The sequence below is a fragment of the Juglans microcarpa x Juglans regia genome, chromosome 1D (genome assembly GCF_004785595.1).
Source record: "Juglans microcarpa x Juglans regia isolate MS1-56 chromosome 1D, Jm3101_v1.0, whole genome shotgun sequence".
NCBI lineage: Eukaryota > Viridiplantae > Streptophyta > Magnoliopsida > Fagales > Juglandaceae > Juglans > Juglans microcarpa x Juglans regia.
The window spans coordinates 672488-694637 of NC_054594.1; the positions used below are offsets into that span (position 1 = coordinate 672488).

The 22150-nt window shown below is 33.8% G+C and overlaps 3 protein-coding genes across 4 annotated transcripts; 1 reads left to right on the forward strand and 2 right to left on the reverse strand.

The window, feature by feature from the left end:
* Positions 1–2256: 2256 nt before the first annotated feature.
* LOC121255660 (BTB/POZ domain-containing protein At3g49900) lies at positions 2257–6133 on the reverse strand. Of its 2 annotated transcripts, none has more exons than XM_041156104.1 (4): positions 5771–6133; positions 5562–5631; positions 4729–5262; positions 2257–3184 (listed from the first exon to the last, which is right to left on the reverse strand). In XM_041156104.1, exons 1-4 carry the CDS (start codon positions 5914–5916, stop codon positions 2432–2434), a joined length of 1503 nt encoding a protein of 500 aa, XP_041012038.1. In that variant the 5' UTR covers positions 5917–6133; the 3' UTR covers positions 2257–2431. The 2 variants fall into 2 exon arrangements, with proteins under 2 accessions (XP_041012038.1, XP_041012048.1); XM_041156114.1 differs by having other exon boundaries at positions 5776–6130.
* Positions 6134–7560: 1427 nt separating this feature from the next.
* Positions 7561–8261, forward strand: LOC121255671 (60S ribosomal protein L26-1). The gene has a single exon (XM_041156126.1). It carries the CDS (start codon positions 7656–7658, stop codon positions 8094–8096), a length of 441 nt encoding a protein of 146 aa, XP_041012060.1. The 5' UTR covers positions 7561–7655; the 3' UTR covers positions 8097–8261.
* Positions 8262–10522: 2261 nt separating this feature from the next.
* Positions 10523–17472, reverse strand: LOC121235003 (mitochondrial outer membrane protein porin 2-like). The gene is made up of 6 exons (XM_041131188.1): positions 17318–17472; positions 17132–17199; positions 11685–11795; positions 11510–11596; positions 11198–11406; positions 10523–11087 (listed from the first exon to the last, which is right to left on the reverse strand). Exons 1-6 carry the CDS (start codon positions 17364–17366, stop codon positions 10781–10783), a joined length of 831 nt encoding a protein of 276 aa, XP_040987122.1. The 5' UTR covers positions 17367–17472; the 3' UTR covers positions 10523–10780.
* Between the last annotated feature and the right edge of the window lie 4678 nt (positions 17473–22150).

Genomic DNA, 22150 nt, shown 5'->3' on the forward strand with positions numbered 1-22150 from the left:
AAAGAGGCTGGGGGGTGCGGCACAGGAGGTGGGAGATGAAATAAGATAGGGTTTTCACCCTTCGACTAAAACGGCAGTGTTTAAGAGGAGTTGGGCTCACTTGCCATGGGCTAGGCTTGTTCTCCACCCCTTTTGGCCCAAAACAGATTACAACACAAAAAAAAAAAAAAAAATCATATCCTAACCCACTACACAAAAGGCCCAAACCTAAAAAGCAAGTAAAAACATAAAATAAAATAAAAAATAAAAATACTAATAAATAAATTAAAACACACTAATTTTTGGGGTCTCACATTTTGCATCGTTCATCAAATTGTCTCCAAATTTAATTTACCTCTTGAGTCCAATAAATATCACTTGTGTGTGATTCATGTCAACAAGCAAAAAGTCATTGTTCTTTTATTTTATTCATTTTTACTTACTATCTTTATTCAAGTACTTTTCCTGAAGCTAAGCCCGTAGGTGCCACTTTTTATTAATTTTTTCAGAATAGTAGGTCGAGCAACATTTACATGAAACCATCAATAGATTCTTTCAAACAATTACATTGGGGTTGTCCATCCACTAGAGGTACATGATAGAATTTTGGCTTCATTTAATCTGGATGACATGTTTTTAATTTATAAGTGGTTGAGTTTCCTTTCTTGAGCTAGTGTTTGTAAATATATTGTAATCTGGATATCTTTAAAATAATGGCTGCATTTGGTAGTACCAAGCTTTTTTTTAGCCTTTTCAGATATCTTTCCTTAGGCATAAACTTTTGATGAGTAAAAATTAGTTCAAAACTTTATTTTGTGAATATATGGTAGTTTTCTATAAAACTTGACATTACTTTTCCTATCCAACAGAGAAATATATAAACTATGGGAATATGCCTAACTCACATAATTAAATAAAAACCCTACCCCCCGTCCTCCCTTCAAACAAGAAAAAAGGTTTGGAAGTCCCATCTAATATGTCATTGATCAATAAATAGCATTTTGAAATTTAGCTCATAATTGAATACATTTTTTATTTGTTATAAGTGACGATTATTTAACAAAAGTTATTGTGATCACATGATTATTGAGTTATCTCTTCTTTCAAAGTTAATGTGTTGCATTGCATAATGTACAAAAATGTCCAGCAATAGACTTATATAAAATTAACATATTTGGATAACATTGCAATACAGACTTCACAAAGAGAATAGGTAATTCAACTTTATGAAAATCTTGATCAACTCAAGCAACAACCTCACAAAATATTGAATGTGGTCTTAATTAATTCCATGGAAGATTGAATGACCAAATCTTTTGTTTTCTTTTAATCTATCAAAACATGTCATTATTAAAATTCACTAACTCATCATTATCCGAAGATATTTCTTAAAATTTACTTTTTTTATGCTAACTTTCTGTAAAAAAATCATATTTTTTTTTATTAAAAATCTTGTCTCACTCAACTAGACAAACGTGCTCCGACCTAATATATATATATATATATATATAACTGGCCAGTCATATCAGCAAGACACAACTACTACTTCATTAATTAATTCTTTGTCATTCAATATGATTTTGTCCGATTTGGTTTGGTACCTCAATTGATGATTGTCGACGTGATATTGACTGATTGACAAAATGCCATGCATGCATGTCTCTCCTTACTCCCTCCCAGCAACCGAAAAAAAATCCACGACCTTTCTCCAACTCTCTTTCTTTTCCTTCCTTCTGATCGTATATCTCTCCCTACTGTATTGGATTGATTCTTCCTTCGGTCTGTGGCACCAGATATGCATAATTCAATCCGAGTAATGCAACGTAAGGTCTTAGAGTATATAAAGATGGTCGAATCGTTTTAAAAAAAAAGATAAAATTTATTATTAAAAAATTAATTTTTTTTAAAAATAATTACGTAATATTTATACACTCACAACTATCATGACTGCAAGTATTATTTCTCTTTCAACTCAAATAAGTGCCCTCTTGAGTCTTCTTAGCTAGGTTTCGAGAAATTTGTTTTAGCTTTTGGGCCAGTTCCTGTTATTGGGCCTTGAGGCCCTTGTAAAAGGTATATATTTTGCCCTTCTTTCGACCGGCCTGATTAAATGCTGATTGTCCCCAACCTGCTTAATTGTTCTTTATTTAATCGTAGAAAACCCATATCTAATTAAATGCTGAAATTTTAAAGCCTTTCAGTAGTTTGGCTTAATTATTAAATTAAATTTAAAAAAAAAAACAAAGTAATGATGATCAGTTAATATTCGCACGGAGAAAACCAAATTAAATCACCATAGAATTTCCCAATTCCATTTCTGTACACAAAGCAGAGACAACAAGTGCAATAAGGTCCTACAAACACGTGTCAAATTAATTAAACATCCAGCCTAGAAAATAACTGAAAATTAAAAACAATTCTCTCAACTTAGTATATCATCCCTACGTACGTATTAGCCATGATCTAATTCATGATCTCCTGCCCCCTTTCGATCCATTGATCTGCCCATGCTTGATTTTCTACTCTCAATCCCATTCGTTGATGGTGATTTCGATATCCAGAACGCACTCTTTAATCCATTTATCAGCCTCCTCCGAATATTCTTTGGAGACATTGTCGACCCAATATTATTACAAGAGCCCTTATCCCAGGATGAAGACTCTCCTTCTGCTTTTTCTCCTGATCTCACATGGCAGTACCGCAAGCTGGCCGAAGAAGCAGATCCTCTTTCACCTCTTTCTATCTTATTCTTCGAACCATAGTGGAAACTCGAAGACCGATCTGACCCCATTAAAATGCTTCTCTGCAATATGTCAGGCTCATTCAAGAGCTTCTTCATGACGTTTAGCTCTTTCTCCAGGCTCTGTATGCGAGAGCTCGTGGCATCCATTGCGGCCTTAAGATGGGCTGCCTGGCGAAGCGCCGCCTCACGCTGAAGAATCGCTCCGAGGGTTGTGGGGCCGTCGTCTTTGCTGCTGCTCCTGATCCGTTGCCTGCGAGGTTGGATGTGATCCGCGGCAGTACTGGAGATCAAAATGGAGCGCCGGGTGTTGAGCTGCTCCATCAACATGGCTCGGACTATGAATCTAAGTGGCATTATAGGGTTTTGCACTGCCTCTAAGAGTAGTTGGGATGAGAGCTTGTTACAGTCAATGGAGTTGCATATTTGGGCTTTCAGGTCATCCGATATCTTGCCACTGTATCCCTGGTATATGTAAAACGAATAAGGAGCATTTTTCTTTTCTTTTAAACAAAAAGGTTACCAAAAATATACAGAAACCATCGTTCCAAAAAAGAGACAGCCTCTATTGATTAAGTTGGAACTCGTACATTTAAAGAAGTAATTTGGAGATCATGCAGATAATGGTTGGCTTTATGGTACTTTTGGAGCAATTAAGATGGCAGCGATGTGATCATGACACACACACACATATCCAGTTTGTTCCCACTAACAGAACAAACTATGAAAAAATATAACAGGTATCAATTGACTCTGACAACCTCAAACGAAATACATGATGATCAATTCTCTTGTAATTAATCACTAGAGGGGTTGATTCAGTAGTACTAAAATTCACGAAGAAGAGGTAAGATGTTTTATGTAATTTTAGAAAATGAGAAAAAAAAAGCTGAATAAAAATATTATAAAGTTATAATATTAATTTTGTTTTGTAATTTGAAAAAGTGAGAATTATTTTTTGTGTTTTGTTTGAAGTTTAGAAAAGTTGCAATGATTAGATAAAAATGTAAAAAAATTGAAATTGAAAAGTATTTGTATTTGAGTGGTGTTTAAATGTTAAGATGTGATGAGATGAGATGATATGAGATAGGTGGAGATCATCTCAACATCCAAACAAGGCCTTAGAGTCTTCATGATATGCACAATGTGGGTTTGGATTACTTAAAATATCATGTCCATACTCTAAGATTATGAAAAAATTTATTATTATCCATGTGAATCTCTTACAGTTTGTTTGGAAACGCAACTCATCTCAACTCATCTCAATTCATCATTATAATTTTTTCAAATCCCAATACAAAATATAATAAACAATTCAACTTTTTCAAATCCCAAAATAATAATAATAATAATAAATAATATTCTAATAATATTTTATCAACTCAACTCAACTCACTTCAACATCCAAATGCACTCTTAGATTTAGATAAATATTATGACACATACTTTATATATTTATTTCCTTTGACTCCAACTGTTAGAGTAATTTCAAAAAACAACTCTCAAAAACTTTTATCATGCTAGCAAAGTGAGCCCATTACTCCTTATATCCAATAGTAACTGGCTATCATTATGTTATGTCAATAAGTACTACAGTCAGGAAGAAATTTTATAAAAATAAATTTATAAATTAACACGATTTCATATCAGACTTCATATAGTATGTTAGATCTATTTTATAATAAAAATAATTTTTATAGTCTAATATATCACATCAAAATACGGTAATTTTTGTATTTACTTTTGTGATATCTTTTTGTAGTTAAAATATTTATCTATGTAATTTTATGGGTTTAGACTATGCATGTCTTGACCATATGTGTCTCGAGATATAAAGAGCCTGAATGGGATCCCCCACCTTTAGCATTTCATTTCTTATTTTAGACAAATAAAATCTTCCTAAATCCAATTAAATGGCCGCTAGCCGATTAAGCTTAAAAGCTATTATTCCAAAAAGGGAAAGAATGGAAAAGAGAAAAGAGTGAAGTAGATAAGCCTCAGTGCCTGACCTTGAAGTAAAGATCAACCGTCCTGTAAAGCACGTCATGGCTCGTTAACCGACGGTGCATGGACTTCGCCACTATTAGAAAATCCTCGGGTGACATCGATATGACGTCGTCGCAACAAGCCCCATTGACGCCGTCACCACCACCACCCTCCACTACTGAACTACTCAAGGCTTCAACACTCCTGCTCACCAGATACGCCGTCGTTTCCGCCTCCGGAAGCAGAGGCAGGCACGACCGGAAAACTATGGACGCGTACTCTCGGTTAACGTTGATAATCCGATGGAAGTATTCCTCCGTTATCTGCATGAGGTTCTCCTCCTCGCCATCACCATTGGTGTCCGCCATTTCCAGTAGCTCTGCTGCCGTTCTGAGAGCAGCGATGTTGAACGGTGTTAGGACGATGTGGCTTCCGTAACAGAAGTCGGCTACAAGAGAGAAGGTTTCGGGCGTTATGTTGAGCGGTGGAGAGAGTGTGAAGTCCGAGATTTCCGTTATTTCTCGATTAAAGTAGGTGCTTCTTGTTGTCAGGGCATCCTATGAAGAAGATGAGACACATAATAAGTGACCCCTGGCTTTTCCATTAATTACTCACCTGCTAATGTCTGCAAATGAATTAGCACCCTATTGATGATGAAATTTTATTTTATTTTCGCCCCATCAGGGAAAAAAAAGTACAAACAGCACTCTTATTTATAAAAATTTGAATGTGATTGTAATTACCCAGGTGTCACCCAAGAAAACATCTTAATTTATAAGCCAGCAACTCGACAGGAATCAATGGTAGATAAAAAAAAAAGGACAAGAAAATGGACCGTGAATCGACAACGACTAACCTTGTGCAGATGGAAGCACCTTCCATGAACACGAACCAAGATGTCTGTCTTCTGCCCCCTTGCCAACGACCTAATTAAAAATAGTTGCTTAAGATATTACACATGAGAGTTTTCTGCAACTCAAGTGAAACTTGATATAGACGAAGAAAAAAAAATCAGTAAAAATAGGAAAAAGAAGGGGAAATATATAAAAGGAATTACGTAGGTACCATGCCTGTACTCTGGTATGGAGATCAGGAGTAGGAGGAGAGGAGAGATCAGTTGGAGAAAGAGAAGGGGAGGAGGAAGCTGAGAATCCATATTCTTTTTCTTCATCTATCGTTTTCACAATACCTAGATGTTTCCAAGCCCTCATCGCGTTAATCTTGGATAGTTTCTCCAGGCCCAGCAGCTCCAAATTGATCAGAGAGAGAGAGAGATAGAGTATAGCAGATCAAGAGTTTACTCGATCTATTCAAAAACTAATTTGAATAATGCTTGTGCTACGTCTCGGCCTATGAGGAGCATTAGGGTTTTGGGGAAGGTGGGAAATTCCGTGCTGGTTTATGAATGGGTGAGGTGTATTAATGGCACGCATGTGATGACTCATAAATGCTAGCATTAACTCATCCTTTCACAACCTTTCGTTTTTTTTCTTTTTTCTTTTTTTATTTTTTGAATTCTGACATACTTAATTCATGACCAGTTCTAGACAGAGATCAGTTGAGATGTCTTGGTGTTATATCGGTGGAGAAATGATATTTGAAAATTGAAATTTTAGAAATACGCAACTTTAGCATATTTCTTTTATAAAAAAAAAAAATAGTTATAAAGTTAATGTGATTTACGTGAGAAAAATGAGTGTTTTACGTGAAAAATGAGTTTGTAAAATTTACATATTTTAAAATTGTATTTAGCATTACTAAATACTCATATATCTTAGACTTTGGTAAATCTTTGATTATAATCATCTAAATACCCTCTTCATCTTCCCATTTATTTAAATAACTGAAATTTAGATGTTTGTGGCAATTTTGCTTGCCTTTGAAAATGTCCATTAATTATATGATTATGAGATCATTGGAGGCAAAAGTTGAGCTAATGTGCACTAAATAAGTCTTGGATAATGTGCAAAATTGACCTTTTTTGTCAAGGTGATCTAGTTGATGATCAACGTCTCCTTAGTTCTTCGCAAATCTAATACATGAAACAAACTTAAAACTATATTGTATTCTACACAGTAAAATTTCTTTGTTTATGATTTCGTATCAAATGATTGAGATTTGATCACATTAATATTTAATAAGTAATTCTACATACAACCGTAAAGTGTATAAATATCGTATAATCGCTTTAAAAAATAGTGGAGTTCACTATTAAAAAATTATTTTTTTTTATGAGGATCCTATGTTTTATTATTTTTTCAAAGCGATTATGCGACGGTTGTATAATTCACAATTATAAATATTTTTTCTCATATTTAATATTTTCAAAACTTGATAGAATATGATAATTTTGAAGTGATAATGGCATGATTGTTTTCGGATATAAGATAAAATGAGTTGAGTTGAATTGAGATTAAAGTTAAAAGTTGAATAAAATATTGTTAAAATATATATTTTTTAATATTATTTTTGTTTTAGGATTTGAAAAGTTGAATTGTTTATTTTATTTTATGTGAGAATTTAAAAAAAAATTTAAAAATTAGTTAAGATGAGATAAATTATAAAAAATTGTGAAAACAAATGAGACAGAATGATCATAAACACCGAGAGCTTTTTTTTGGGTGGCACAGGGTTGTAAAATCAGACCCGAATAGATGCAAACGTGGGCTTATACGACAGTAAGCCTGTCCAGAATAATTTGGGCTGTTTAAAAGGACCCAATTAAATAAGTTTAAAGGATGTGGCCGCCCGAATGATATGTCGCGGTCCGAACAAAGCTGACTCACAGTCACAGCCACTCAATCGGAGGCTGGAACAAAACCCTACCTTTATACGGCACCGTTTGCAACAGATACCATTTCCTTTATAAATCCGAAGAAACCCTAGCCAACCCCCCTTATTCTCCCGTTCTGCCCAGCCGTTTCATTGCAGAGCGAGAGAGAGCGCTAAGATGAAGTACAACCCAAGAGTCTCGAGCTCTCGCCGCAAAAGCCGGAAGGCACACTTCACGGCGCCGTCGAGCGTGAGGCGCGTGCTGATGAGCGCGCCGCTCTCGAACGACCTAAGGAGCAAGTACAACGTGCGGTCGATGCCGGTGCGCAAGGACGATGAAGTCCAGGTGGTGCGCGGGACGTACAAGGGTCGCGAGGGCAAGGTGGTCCAGGTGTATCGCCGGAAGTGGGTCATACACATCGAGCGGATCACCCGCGAGAAGGTGAACGGGTCCACTGTCAACGTCGGCATCAATCCATCCAAGGTGGTAATCACCAAGCTCCGCCTCGACAAGGACCGTAAGTCCCTTCTCGACCGCAAGGCCAAGGGTCGCTCTGCTGCGGACAAGGACAAGGGCTCCAAATTCACTGCCGAGGATATCATGCAAGCTGTCGATTAATTCAATATATCAAGGAAACATTTTTCTGGGACTGTCAAACTTCTGTTATTACCTTTAGTATGTTTTTGAATGTTATATTTGTTGGATCTAAATATTTGGGTCTCTCGGAGATCTGGATGTTTTGGTGTTTAAGTGATGAATGCGAAATTTCTGAGTTTCTGCTAATAATTGTTTTTGGGTTTGATTCATGTTTATAGGGTTTTGGTGATTCCCTTGCTGTTTGAAGTTAGTTCTCTTAGCTGCATGGCTTTTAACTATGATATTTTCGTTAACAATGTGTGCGATTTCGATATATTTACTTCTATAAATGTTGTGATCTTTGAAAGACATGACTTCTAACTCGAATTCTTGAGGTTCATTTGCACCTTACTGGTTTAGAGATTCTAGGTGATGTATGTACTTAGTTGTATGCTTTTGTAGGCCTTGTTTAACTTGTAGTTTGTGATTTTATTTCTGAGATGTGAATGTTAGTATGGATCATTGGGGTTTTTACCAAATGAATTTTATTGTGATAATCATGATGCTGCTTTTGTGACTGTTGATGCATGAGATTGGTAAAAGTTAGATGCTAATTAGATATCCCTTACACTACCCGTGTCCTTCAACTAGGACTGCACATCTTTTTCATCAATGAAACTTACAAAAAACAAATGTTAATTATATAAATCAAGGGACTTTACATCCTTAGGTGTGACCCAATTTAATTTTCCTATGATAAAGCATTAATGTCTATATTTTTGTTATACTTAATATAGAATAATTCTAACCCGTTCGCTTGTAATCATATGTTGTTGATTATGCTTATGAAGGTGTAGTTGATTCGAGCAATTTTGTTTCATGTAGATCTTCTTAATTCGGGCTTGAGGCATTAATGGATAATTGTATTGCTTCAAGTTGTTCTTTTGAACCCTTGATCATGTTTTCTTAGTTGATTTTGGTGTTACTGCCCATAAAGAAATTATGTGCTTTTGATGTAACCTGAATTAGTTCAGAGTTGATTGAGTTCTGTTATTTACCACTCTGGTGTAATAAATACATCAGAGAAACACTTCATCTGCAAAGGCACAAAGGCGTCTAATAAAAGTAAATTTATTGTGAAATGTTAGATCTACTTTACACTAAAAAGAATTTACAATCAGACATGTCATATCAATTAGTGAGTTTATTTTTGTGAGATTTCTTTGCGGATCTGGCATTTCTCATACATCAATTAATGTGACTGTAAGATCTAATATATTCATAAAAAGTACCAAAATTTTATTACAGAAACCTGTATTGCACGCTTTCATATCATCGGCGTTTCTAATCTTAGTGGGAAACCTGGGCATTAGTAGCGTGGCAATGCATGTGTTTCAGACAATTAGTGCTGCCTCTGATAAATGACTTAATTTTAGTTCAACATTAATGTCTGTTAGATGAATTTCATTTGGAACTTAGTGAGGAGCTTTTTCTTTCTCTGCCATGTCGAGCTGCTTTGAGTCAAGTGATGGAAGCTAGAATGGTCATGTAAGTTGCACCCCTGTATTTTACATTTCACTCAGGTCTATAATTTTACGTTCGGCATGGTGCCCTCCTTAATTTTAGTTACACACCCAGGTGCCGGGAAGTGTGAGAATATTAATGGTGATTGCGTTCGAAGCCTCCATCCATTTGTCAGAAGTGGTAAATTTCTGCTAGATTATAAAGTGAAATCGAGCTTTATATAGATATTTTGATGTCCTAAAAGCATAAACGCGGCAAAAACTTGAGCTAAACTCGAGATGTAGATCAAGAGATTGGGACACAGGCCACTGAGGTTTGTCTTCGATACCAGCGCAGTGATCAAACATGTCTTTCCCTCATAAATTGTTACATCCAGTTGGGACACTGATGTTTACGTCAAATTCCCATATTCCCAGTACTCAAAATGTGTCGCTGCATTCACCAACCTCTGTGCAGGATAGTTTCTCTAGCCCTGTACGGACGTCACACTTTGAATTCCCACTCCTTGTTCCGTATTTGGAGAATTTGATGTAACGAGGTTGTAGTATTTGCGAGGATCTGGGTATTAGTCAATTTAGATACGTGGTTATGTCTGAGATCCCACTCCTACAACTTTAAAGGCTTGTTGTTCGTTATGCCTTGGAAGCATTTGGATCTTCGTTGTCATGCTTTAAGTGCCTGAAATGGAACCGATTTGCAATCCCAAGGGACATGTTTCAAAGGTACGCCCGTTACATCTAAATAGGCTTGGTAATCTTAAAACAATTTCTCTGCACTAAACAAGAGATAAAGGATACTTTTGAAAGTGTAGGAGGAAAACTTGCTGATTGAAACCTAAGTGGAGTCCGTTTTAATTAGTAGTAGAGATGATCATGACACGAAGGCCTAGACTATACTCTCTGCCAAAACATAATTTGAAGGTGACATTTTCAAGAACATACAAATTAGATGAAACTCCTCATATAAGGATTTGGGACAATAAAATGTATGAATGTCAAAAATTCAAAATGCCCACAACGGACGGGAAAAATAGAAGACCATAGTAGACCTCAAGTATCAAAACAATTGATCCACAGTCATACAGAATCTCAAACAGATATATCTGTGGAACTAATTATTATGCGCTCCCTTCTAAGCGCCACCCCCAAAAAAATCAGAGAAAATTATGTAGTCCAAATTGCATAATCTAATGGCAAAGACCTTCAGGGCTTGAGGGCGATAGCCAACCCGAACCGGGGATTTTTGTCCAAAGCCTTGGTATCAACTTCTCCAGAGATTGTTAGAATTGACTTTGGTATGACCTCATGTTGCAAGAGGGCCCCAAGCCTCCCATGGTTGTTGAGCTTCGCTTTCACCACTGTCAGGTGATCAACTGCATATGACCCTCCAACTGTGAAAGTGTTCTCATTGGTAGAGAACCTTCTTGTGATCTCACCAACAGTAGCACTCTTCTTAAATTGATCCAGGTGATGCACATATGATGCTCTTATAGTGTCTCCCTTGTCACCCCTGAGAGAAAGGGATACAAAGTATACAATCAAACAAAAAATTCTCCAAACTTCACTATAATTATTATTTCGGTAATTTGAAACGGTGGCCAATGTTGATGAGTAACTTACAATATTATCGCAGCAGATGAATCTGGTTTTGTCACACTAATGCCAGCAGTGTACTTTGCAAAATTACCAGAAGTAGTATCATAACCTGCCTCTGCACCAAAAGCAATGCTTGGGGTACCAATGGCAGCAGATACATCAATGCCTGGAGACTGGTTCAAACCAATAGCCGTTGTGAAGGTTCCATGGTCATGGAAGTATTGTACCTCCAACTGCCAAAGTAGATAAAGAGTACAAAATGCAACAAACATATATGTTAAGGCCACATACATAGTCATCAAAGAATTTCCCAGCATCAGAGGAGCAGATTCATACCTTTCCAGAGTTATAATCTGGCACTTTAAATGAAGCAATAGTCTTTGTTGATGGGAGAACCTCAGTGAAAGTAATAGTTGTCGAGATCTGCGAAGACAGATGGAAAGATGCAACATGCTTTAGTGAACAAGAAAATTCACCATATCAACATTTTCAGACAAAGGAAACAACCCACATTTGAATCTGTATCAACTTTAACATCAACGACTGTGTTCTTGTACTTGAACTGTGTGGCCACATCCCCAGTTGAGAGTCCTCCTTTCTTCACTGCTGTTGATGTGAGGGCCTGAAAAAAGAGGGAATTACTCGATAAAACAAAAAAATATCATTTAATATGGTTACCCCCATAAGAGCATCCGCATCCAGAGACCTTTTAGCCAAAACTTAAAGAAAATCAGTTAAAACCTAGTTGCATCCAGTTGAGTATTTTGAGGAACAGGTTTAACTTTGCTACAGTAGCCCCTAACTTTGAGCAGCTACCGTAGCAATTTGACTACTTACTTTATTATTTTTTTTCTTCTTTGCTTTTGTTAAATTTGTTTTCCTACTAACGTGATAATATAAGTTTTGTTGAACGTGTTTTTTCTTAATCTATTTTAAAACTTATTTTTTTCTGTTATTTATGTTTTTATCATTAGGATAATGCACTCACCCTGTTTAATCATCCCGTTTTCTCTTCCCGTTTGACGTGGCCCCTGCTACGGACCTTGGTCTCCTTCTCCCCAGCCCCAGCCCCATCGCCCATCGACTTCGCCCCCCCCAGTCCCAATTTTTTTTTTTTCCTCCCCTGCCCCATCGACTTCACCCTCCCCAGCCCCATCGACTTCACCCCCCAGTTCCACGTTTTTTTTTTTTTCCTCCCCAACCCCATTGAAGTGGTCAAGTATTTGCGTGACGTACTTTGTTTCATAAAGCTGGTTTTTGGTTGCAAGCTGCAAGAGCTGCTCCGGCCGAATGAGTGAAGAAGGAAAGGCAGGACTAATTTGGGCAATTGAGACGGGACAAGACAACAGAGTGAAGAAAGAAAATCAGAGAAATGCAAACACAATTGCCATTTTCCCTTGGTCTTTACGACTTTATCTGTGTTTGCAGAGAAACCAGAGATAGAAATTGAGAGAGAGAGTAATGAATAGTCCATTCATAAAAAGGAAGGAAAATGGGGGGAGGAAGACCTCAAAAGTCTACAGAAACATCCATGGGAAAAGTCATGGAGGAGGAAAGAGTTTGGAGTTTTTTTTTTTTTTTTTTTTTTGAAGTAAAAATTGATTTCATAGCTGAGAAGACTAAAGAAACAACCCAAAACTTAACAAAAGCATAAAACTCCAACTAGCTGTGAATCAGAACTCCATAAACATAAAAGTTGATTGAAAGCGTGCCAATGGAACCACATGCAGGAGTTTATGGGTCTCTTTTAAATGCTAGTCGGATTCACAAAAGAGTCGAACTTGGGGAGCAGGATGCAAAGAAGCTCTTTGAGCTTGAACCATACAATTCGGGAAATTATATTTTGTTTTCCAACGTATATGCTTTGGCAGGTAGGTGGGAAGATGTTGAGAGGGTCCAGGGTACAATGAGAAAAGTGGGAGTGAGGAAGACAACTGGATGGAGTGAGGAACAGTACATTTACCAGTGTAATTGACAACTTTGACAGAAAGGGAGGGGTTCCAGACAAATAAAGATCAAGGTGTATTAAGTTTTTCCTTCATGCTTGGCCCCTTTTATGCTATTAGCCATTCCATTGATTCTTCTCAAAGCAAGAACCATCAAATTGAGGAAAAAATCATTAACCGTTTACGGCAGTGGGAGTCGTGCGGGACTGCTCTGTTTTGAGGAGCAAGAACAGGGGCCTAACCGAGTCATTTACTGTGGTCTATAGGCAGTGCTTGCAGAGGAGGGAGGTGCAGCGGAGTGGGTCTTCACATCCTTGGGGAGCAGTTGGCGTGATGGTTAAGCAGGGATTCTTTTTGCCTGCGAAGTCAAGGGAGGGAATGGAGTCGAACTCGTGGGGCTGGGGACGGCGAACTGGATGGATCATGGGGATGTGCTTAAAAAAAATTAAATGAAGTGCTTAACAGGAAGAGAAGGAGACCAAGTCGATGGGTTGGGAAGCAATGTGGGATAAAAAAATTTAAAAGCTGTCAAACGTGTAAGGGCCATGTCAAACGGGATGATTAAACGGGATGAGTAGCATTATCCTTATCATTATTGCTACATTTTTACCATCATTTGAAAATGAGTTTATCATTAATAGAAAATGAAAGATTTTGAAAAAAAATTATTGTTTGTGAGAGATAAACAATTTAGAATTTTGAAAAAACAATCCTTAGAGATGAATAGTTGAAAACACAATGACGACAAATAACTCTTATTTTAAAAAAAAAAAAAATTGAAAAGAAATGAGCTAAAAAAAGAATAAATAAAGATTATCTTAATAGAGTAGAGAAAAAATAGTGTTATTTTTAAAAAAAATGTTGCAAAGAAATGGGCTAAAAAAATAATAAAAAAGAATAAAGAAAGATTATCTTAATAAAGTAGAGAAAGAATAGAGAGTGGGATATAGAAGGTTTTGCAAAAGTGAGTAGTTAAAATAGAGAAAATGTGCTTATAGGGAGGCCAATGTGAGTGCTCTAACAAGCCACCACCAAAGATGGAATAATGATGCAAACCCAAATTGATATAGGGGATCCAAGTTTAGATTCTACATTGATTGAGCTAAACTATCATAGGAAGGTGAATCTATGCGTTTATCTTCCTTGGATTTGGGAAATATGAGTTGTTTTTTCCTCAAATCATCTATTTATGTTAATTTTTGCCTTCTTAGGAAATATTTCATTCCAAATTTTGGAAGTGATTCTGATTTCAATTTTAGCCAAAATTTTGATAGTATTCTTGTTGGTTGTTTACTTGTATATTTAGTTTTCATGCAATAATTAGATTTCCCCTTTTTGAGAAAATTCTCATAATTTCAAATTTTGAAACTATTTAAGCCCGGCTTGTAGGCATCATGAAATAATTTTGAATTTTACAATTAATCAGTATTTTTTAAATTTTTCTCTGTTTTGCATCTTTTCTCAATCTCAATCCCTAGTTTCTGTTGATTAACTAGCCTTCAGAATAATCTTCATTATGTCTGGCTTCAGTTGGCATTAGAGCTTTAGCGTTTTCCTAGGGTGATTTATTCAGTTTTCATGGCTAATGATAGAGGTCGTGGTCGGTGTGGGCAGGTTCCGAATGAAGAAGCCCCTAACTGTGATCATATTTTACAGGACATTATAATTGCAGATTTCAAAGGCAGATTGCGAATTAACCCAGCGTCTAGAGATGCAGAACCTGAGGATCAGTTGGATGAACATGATTCCAACTCCAGTTTTGAGACCCCATATCACAATCGTGCTCTATTTCGTGAGCACAGTGTTTGGGAGGAACAACATGAATATCTAGGCTTCAGAGTTGATTTACCCAAGTACTCTACATACTAACGGTTTTGTTGATTTGTTGCATGAGGTTGAGAGGATTTATCATTTACTACTCTGAGGAATAAGACTATGAGGAAAAACATTCTTCATAGAGTGGATCTCTACCCTAGTCTACAGTACCTCTCCCGATGAAGATAACCTAGTGGAGGAGGTAACTATTTTTATTCGAAACAGATAATTTTTTGAAAAATAAGATGGTGATGAAAGTTTGAAGTCTGAAGATGAAACAACTTTTGAAACAATTAATCATGTTGATGTTCTTGTAGTTGAGTATTTTTTTTTTTTCAAATTCTCCTATGCAAAATATTATTGTTGAATATGAGATATGGGAAGAAAATTTAATTTTGGACTATGAGATGCTCAATATTACTTTGTTTAGAGCCAGTCAAATCAATTTCAATTTTTCCATGATCATTGGAACAATACTACAAAAGAAACAAAATATGGTTTTAATTGGAAATCCAAAAGATCGAGGCAAAAATGTTTCGAATTCAAGGACAAATTCTCTCCAACCCATGAGAATGATGCAAAGCCAAACTGATCTAGGGGAATCAAGGTCTAGATTCTAAGTTGATTGCATTGAACTATCATAAGAAGGAGAATCTACGCATATATGGCAAGAAAAGCTTAATGTTCCTTTTTTGCAATATGGAAATATGAGTTTTTTTCCCTCAAATCATCTATTTACATTCATGTTTGCCTTCTTAGGAAATATTCTGTTTCAAGTCTTGGAAGTGATTATATCAATTTTAGATAAGTAAAATTTTTTTAAGCCAAATTTTTGGCAGGATTCTTGTTTACTAGCTTATTTAGTTTTCATGCAATAATTGGATTTTATGGGAAAATTCTCATATGTTCGAATTTTACCATTAATCAATATGTTTCAGAGTTTTCTCTCTGTTTTGCATCTTTTCTCAATCTTAATCCCTATATTTTTCAGAGCTTTCTCTCTGTTTTGCATCTTTTCTCAATCTTAATCCCTAATTTCTATTGATTAACTAGCATTCAGAATAATCCTAATTCTGTCTAGCATCAAATAACTCGGGCATGCCCCACCAAATGGCATTCCAAAGCAAGCATGACCAAACACTCAGAAAAATAAATTGAAGATGGATAGTGCTAGTCGGCCGCCCAGGGTTTACTGCTGGGCGTACCGCTAGTGCAAAATTTTTTTTTCCTTTTTTCTTTCAAACATTTTTAAAACATCTTTAAATTTTTTTTTTTTAAATACACAAATTCATAATACTCACTTCCTTAATCATTAAGTAAAAAAAAAATTAAATTAAATACATGAGCAGTCAAACTGAGGAGGCAAAACCATGGAGCAAGTTAGCATTTTCCATTGAAGATACCAGAAGTTCATTCTAGCTTAAAGATTGGCAAATCATTTCTAGGTTCATCCGACAGAATTCTCTACTTAAATAGAAGCAATATATAAATGAGCATAATTTTTTGATAAGAAACAGAGATAAACTAGCATAATTTCACATAACATAGGACTGTTAGCAGCTCCATTTGAAAGAAAAGAGCTTTCAATAAGACAGACACAACTACTGTATTGAGATCTATGCATATGTGAAATTTAAGGGTACTTAATTCTATTCAGGAAAATTAAGCCAGCTGCCTGCTCTAGTGAAACATCATTTGACCTTTGAGCAAATGAACTCACCTCCAACTCCCCCCCACCCCCTCACCAAAAAAAAACTAAGAATTGATTCAGGAAAACAGCTTCTGTTCAACACAAACACACCGGTTTGAAAATAAAATAACTCCAATTGAGAATGCAAATGGCTTGCTGATAAATAATAGAAATAAAAGACACTCACAACACAACTCAAGCCAACTTAACCATATCCTAATCCTATGAGATAAAAAAAAACATAAATAAATAAATAAATAATAAATAAATAAAACATGTAGTCTGAATCCAGACTTGATGAAATTTCATGAAGGAGCCAGGAAAAACCAACATTCTGAATTTTGCAAAATTAAACAAGCTATAAAAAAACAGTTCAAATGCAATCAAGATTCAGCAAATAGCAAGGTCATCCAAAAAACCCTAATTACCGATCTAATCCGTATTTGCCGTAATAGTTACACGCATGCGACTGTAATTTGGGAAGGAGGAAAAAGCTAGATTCCGTACCACTCCAGCATCGCTGTAGGTGGAGACGGAGAATTTCTGATCGGAGGAGTAGTCCTTGGTCAGAAGATCTACAGAGTAAGCAACGGCAAAAGGTTTTAGCTGCAAGAATCAAGAATCAAGAAAAGGAAGGGGGAAGCATAGGGAAGGCGAGTGAGATTAGATGGTCGGTGAGTGGGTGAGATTTACCTTTGGCTTTCTTGCCGATGTCCGAGAAGAGCCCCGGTCCCTTGCCCATCTTCGCGCAGACTCAAAGAGCGAGAGGTGAGGAAATGGGAAGGAAGGAGTATTCGAATCGTGATGGCCACCGCAAACGTGGGCTAAATAAATTATTAAATAATAAAGAACAATTCTACGCATCAGTCTGCGCAGCACACCACAGATTTTTTTTTTTTTTTTCCTTTTTAAGTGTGCTGCGGTTATGCACTGATGTGAATAATTTTTTAATAATAAATATATATATATATATATATATATATATATAATACTTCTATCTTTCTATATAAAATCGACACTTTAATCACATTGAATCGTGTTTAGATTGAAACGTTGTGGACTTACTAAAATTATGTTAACGTCATATTTCACATAACTTTGAATCAAGTTACGACAATTCAAGTTTTTTAAAATGGGCCTACAACAAATAATGGAGAGTGCAATTAGGAAAGGGTAACTTTAGGACGGAGAGCCTCTGATACTAAAGTTAGTAAATATTTTTAAAAATTTATAAATAAGTGAGAGAGTCTAAGAATTGTAAAGCTTTCTTATACTTAGAACTTATTATTTATACCATAGGTTGGGGGAGATATAGATCGTATTTGTCTTCACAGAACTCGTGCCTCTTCTATTGTTTCTGCTATTAGAATCATTTAATATAGTATGATTTCCTAACTTCACATCTATCCCATCGCATGATGCCAGAGTAATTGTTTTATCGATTACTTGGCTCTGTCCCCTAGTCGATCCTTTGCCCCTACAAGGTCCTAGTGGCCTCTGAGCTGGGTGTTGGGCCAAGGCCCAATAGGCTCTATGAAGTAAGAAAAATTCCCTTCCAATTATGTTTGGATTGAAAATCTAGAGATTTTCCTTAAAATATGAAGAAGTGATGGGATCCAATGGAAATATATTTGAAATGAATATTTTTGTAAGAATTTTTTTTTCAATTTTATGAATGTTATTTTATTTTTGTTGGTTACAAATTGAGGTAAGCATTTTAATAGTTGAGATAACTTTAAATTATTTGAATCGAGTATAAGAAAATTTTCAAAAATTCTTAACTTCCAAACTTTCAATTTTTCTATATGGAAAATGTTAAATATATTTAAGAAAAACTTATAAAAAAAACTTATTTCTCTACATGTTAGTTATTAATATATTGAAAATATGAAAATTTCAAATAAAATTGTAAGTAAAATGAGTCTTGTAAATAAAAATATAAATAAAAGTGTAATTGCATGTAGTATTACTATTGTTAATTTATTTGGGATTCATGTTAAAGTACTTTTTAATATAAAAAATGTTAAAGAGTATCTTTTAGGAAAATTATTAAATTTGATGTTCTTCCTCGAATATACTTTTTCGGATTTTGCAAAATGTAGTTATAACTTTTAGCTTAAGACTTATGTTTGAAGCACTTTTAAATATGTTATATGTTTAGATAGTAAATTGAGATGAAAGTTAGAAGTTAAATAAAATATTATTAAAATATTATTTTTTAATATTAATATTATTTTGAAATTTTAAAAAAATTATTTATTGTATTTTATATAGAGATTTAGAAAAGTTGTAATAATTAGATAAGATGAGATGAGTTGAAATACTCTTTGTATCCAAACCTAGCAGTGCATGTTTGGGATTGCAGTGACAAATATAACTTATAGCTTTAGGACTTATAACTTAAGTAATAAGTTCTACTATATTAAAATTTTATTTACTATTTTGTAACTATGTGTTTAAAGCACTTTTAAACATGTTATATTTGTTTGAAAATAAATTAAAAAAGTACTTTCTGATATAGAAAAGATAATCATTTGATTTTTTTAGATATTATGATCATAACCTTGAAATTTTAAAAGTTGTAATTATCTTAAAATTGTATGGATATTTTCTTTCATTGATAGTCTTTTTAAAATTCAAAGTATCTGCAAAAGCACCTTTGAGGAAAACCACTAAAATGATGATTTTTCTCATACGTACTTTTTAACTTATTTGAAATTAAAAAATATTTTAATATGTAACACAAATAACCTGATTTTACCATTAAAGGGTTTTTAAGGCTATTTAAGTACTTTTTAAGACTTCTAATGCAATTTCAAACAAGCCCTAAAGATTGTGGTGGGTAGTATAGTGTTTAGTTTAAGGTTTATAGTTGTAGAGCTTAAAGTAATAAACATTATTATTAAAAATTTATTTATTGTTTAATAATCTTATGTCTAAAGTACTTTCAAACATATTATATTTGTTTGAAAACAATATTGAAAAAATATTTTTTGAAGTAGAAATGACATAAAAAGTCATTTGAAAGTTGTAGTGTTGTGCATGTGATAGGACTAAAGGGAAAACTATTAATTATCTAAAAATTGTATTGGTATGTTCGCCTATAGACAATCTTTTATAACTCTGGAACTCTATTTTGCATTATCCGGAAAAACACGTTTAAAAAAAAAATTAAAATGATGTTTTCTTCTAAACATACTTTTTAGCTTATTTGAAATTAAAAAAAAATACTTTAATATGTAACACTCAAACAACATAATTTTATTATTAAAGAGCTTTTAATATTATTTGAGTACTTTTTAAGGTACCTAATATCACCCCCAAACAGGCCCTTAGGCTTGGTTTGGATATACAAAATTTCTCATCTCATCTCATGATTACAACTTTATCAAATTCATATATAAATATAATTAACAATTCAAAATTTTTAAATTCTAAACTAAAAATATTATTAAAAAATTATATTTTAACAATATTTTATTTATCTTTCAATAAAACATCTTATTTTATCTGATTTAAACTATGTAACCAAACGTAACCTTAATCTTCGTCAGATGTCATTTAAAAAGAAAGTGAGATGAGAATCATTGAGGCAAGTTAAAGTGTCCTACCTCTTATTAAGATTTTTTAAAACAATACATGATCATTTGTTTTCAGATATCAGATGAGATGAGTTGAGATTAAAATTAAAAAATTGAATAAAATATTATTAGAATATATTTTTTAATATTATTTTTATTTTGAGATTTGAAAAAGTTGAATTGTTTATTTTATTTTGTGTGGAGATTTGAGAAAGTTGTAATGATGAGCTGAGATGAGATGAGATGTTTCCTGAAAACAAATGAGGCCTTAGGTTGTTAGATACCATCAAACTATTCATTATAAAAGGTACTTCATAATCAATTTAGATTATCACAACATATTTGTCGACTCTAAACTTAAAATTCCAACAATGACAATTTTTACCGAATAATTTGCCAGAGTAAAAAAGAAAAAAAAAAACATAAATCAAGAGGTAATCCTCAATCAAAGATACCGTTGAGGGATGGAACACTTTTAAATACTCTTCAAAAGAAAACTACTTCAAACCATCAATCACCACCTAAATTTTAATTTATACAAGTAAGTTGCTACAATCAGTTTTAAGGCTTCTGAAACCCTACCTAACTTTAACCTGTGACATCCCAACTAAATCACATCATGTCTACATAACTCCAAAACTTCAACCTCTTTTATAACATCACCCTAAGAACAAACTCATCTATCAATACTACAACTAACATATCGATGAACTAAGCGGCAGTCTTAAGTCTCGTTCAGTTACACATAAGATATGATATGAAAATTGAATAATATATTATTAGAATATAATTTTATAATATAATTTTTATTTTAATATTTAAAATAGTTAAATTATTTATCATATTTTATATGTGAGTTTAAAAAATTATAATAATTAAATAAAATAAGATGTGATGATTTGTGAAAATAAACGAGACTTTAATAAAAGTGAATCCAAAGGACAAGCTTATTTTAAAAAAAAAAAATTATTTATAAATTTTAAGACATATAAGTTCCATTTAATTAAAAAAAAAATCAAAACTCTCGTAATTAAATTTACAATAATAGACCTTATACTTTATGCAAGACATTGGAGGACAATCAAACACGTAAGGTCAATCAATCATAAAGATTGTGTAAAGCATAAGAGAACGACAATCATCGAGTCCACTTCAACCTTTAGAAAAAAGAACATTTCACGATCAATCATTGGGGTTGTATTTAGATGTTAAATTAAGTTAAATTGAGTTAAAATAATAAATTATTATTTTTTAATATTATTATTATTTTAAAATTTAAAAAAATTAAATTATTTATTATATTTTATGTTAAAATTTTAAAAAATTATAATAATAAATTAAAATAAATTGAAATAAATTTAAAATGTAAACTTATTTTTCCGAAACGAAACACGACGAGGGAGGTCCGCCATTAGTAATAAGGATCATAATAGCGGCTGGCCCCAGCATTTACTGCTGTACTAAGTATAAATTTTTTGTTATCTTTATTTTTATTATTTTAATATTTTTAATCATTAAAAAAATAAAAAAAAATATAAGTTAGTCATTTATTTAATCATTAAATAAAAATAAATAAATTAAAATACATGAACCGCAAGACGAGCAGTAAATTTGAAGAACCCAACTGACATTTTCTAATAAATAAATAAAAGAAACGTAATTTAAAAGACAAAAGAAAAAAACGACTTTCCAAGCAGAAACACGGAACATAAGAGGGAGGCACCGTCCTTATTTCGTCCCAGTTTCTGATCTGCTTCACACGGTATTCCATCATTTCCATGTCCTCCTTGTCCGCATCTCAAAACGCGTGGGGCAGCTTACGCCTCGTTTGTTTTTAAAATATATCTCGTCTCATTTTATTTTATTTTATTTTATTATTATAAATTTTTTAATTTTTAAAATAAAATAAAATAAATAATTTAATTTTTTTAAATTTTAAAATAAA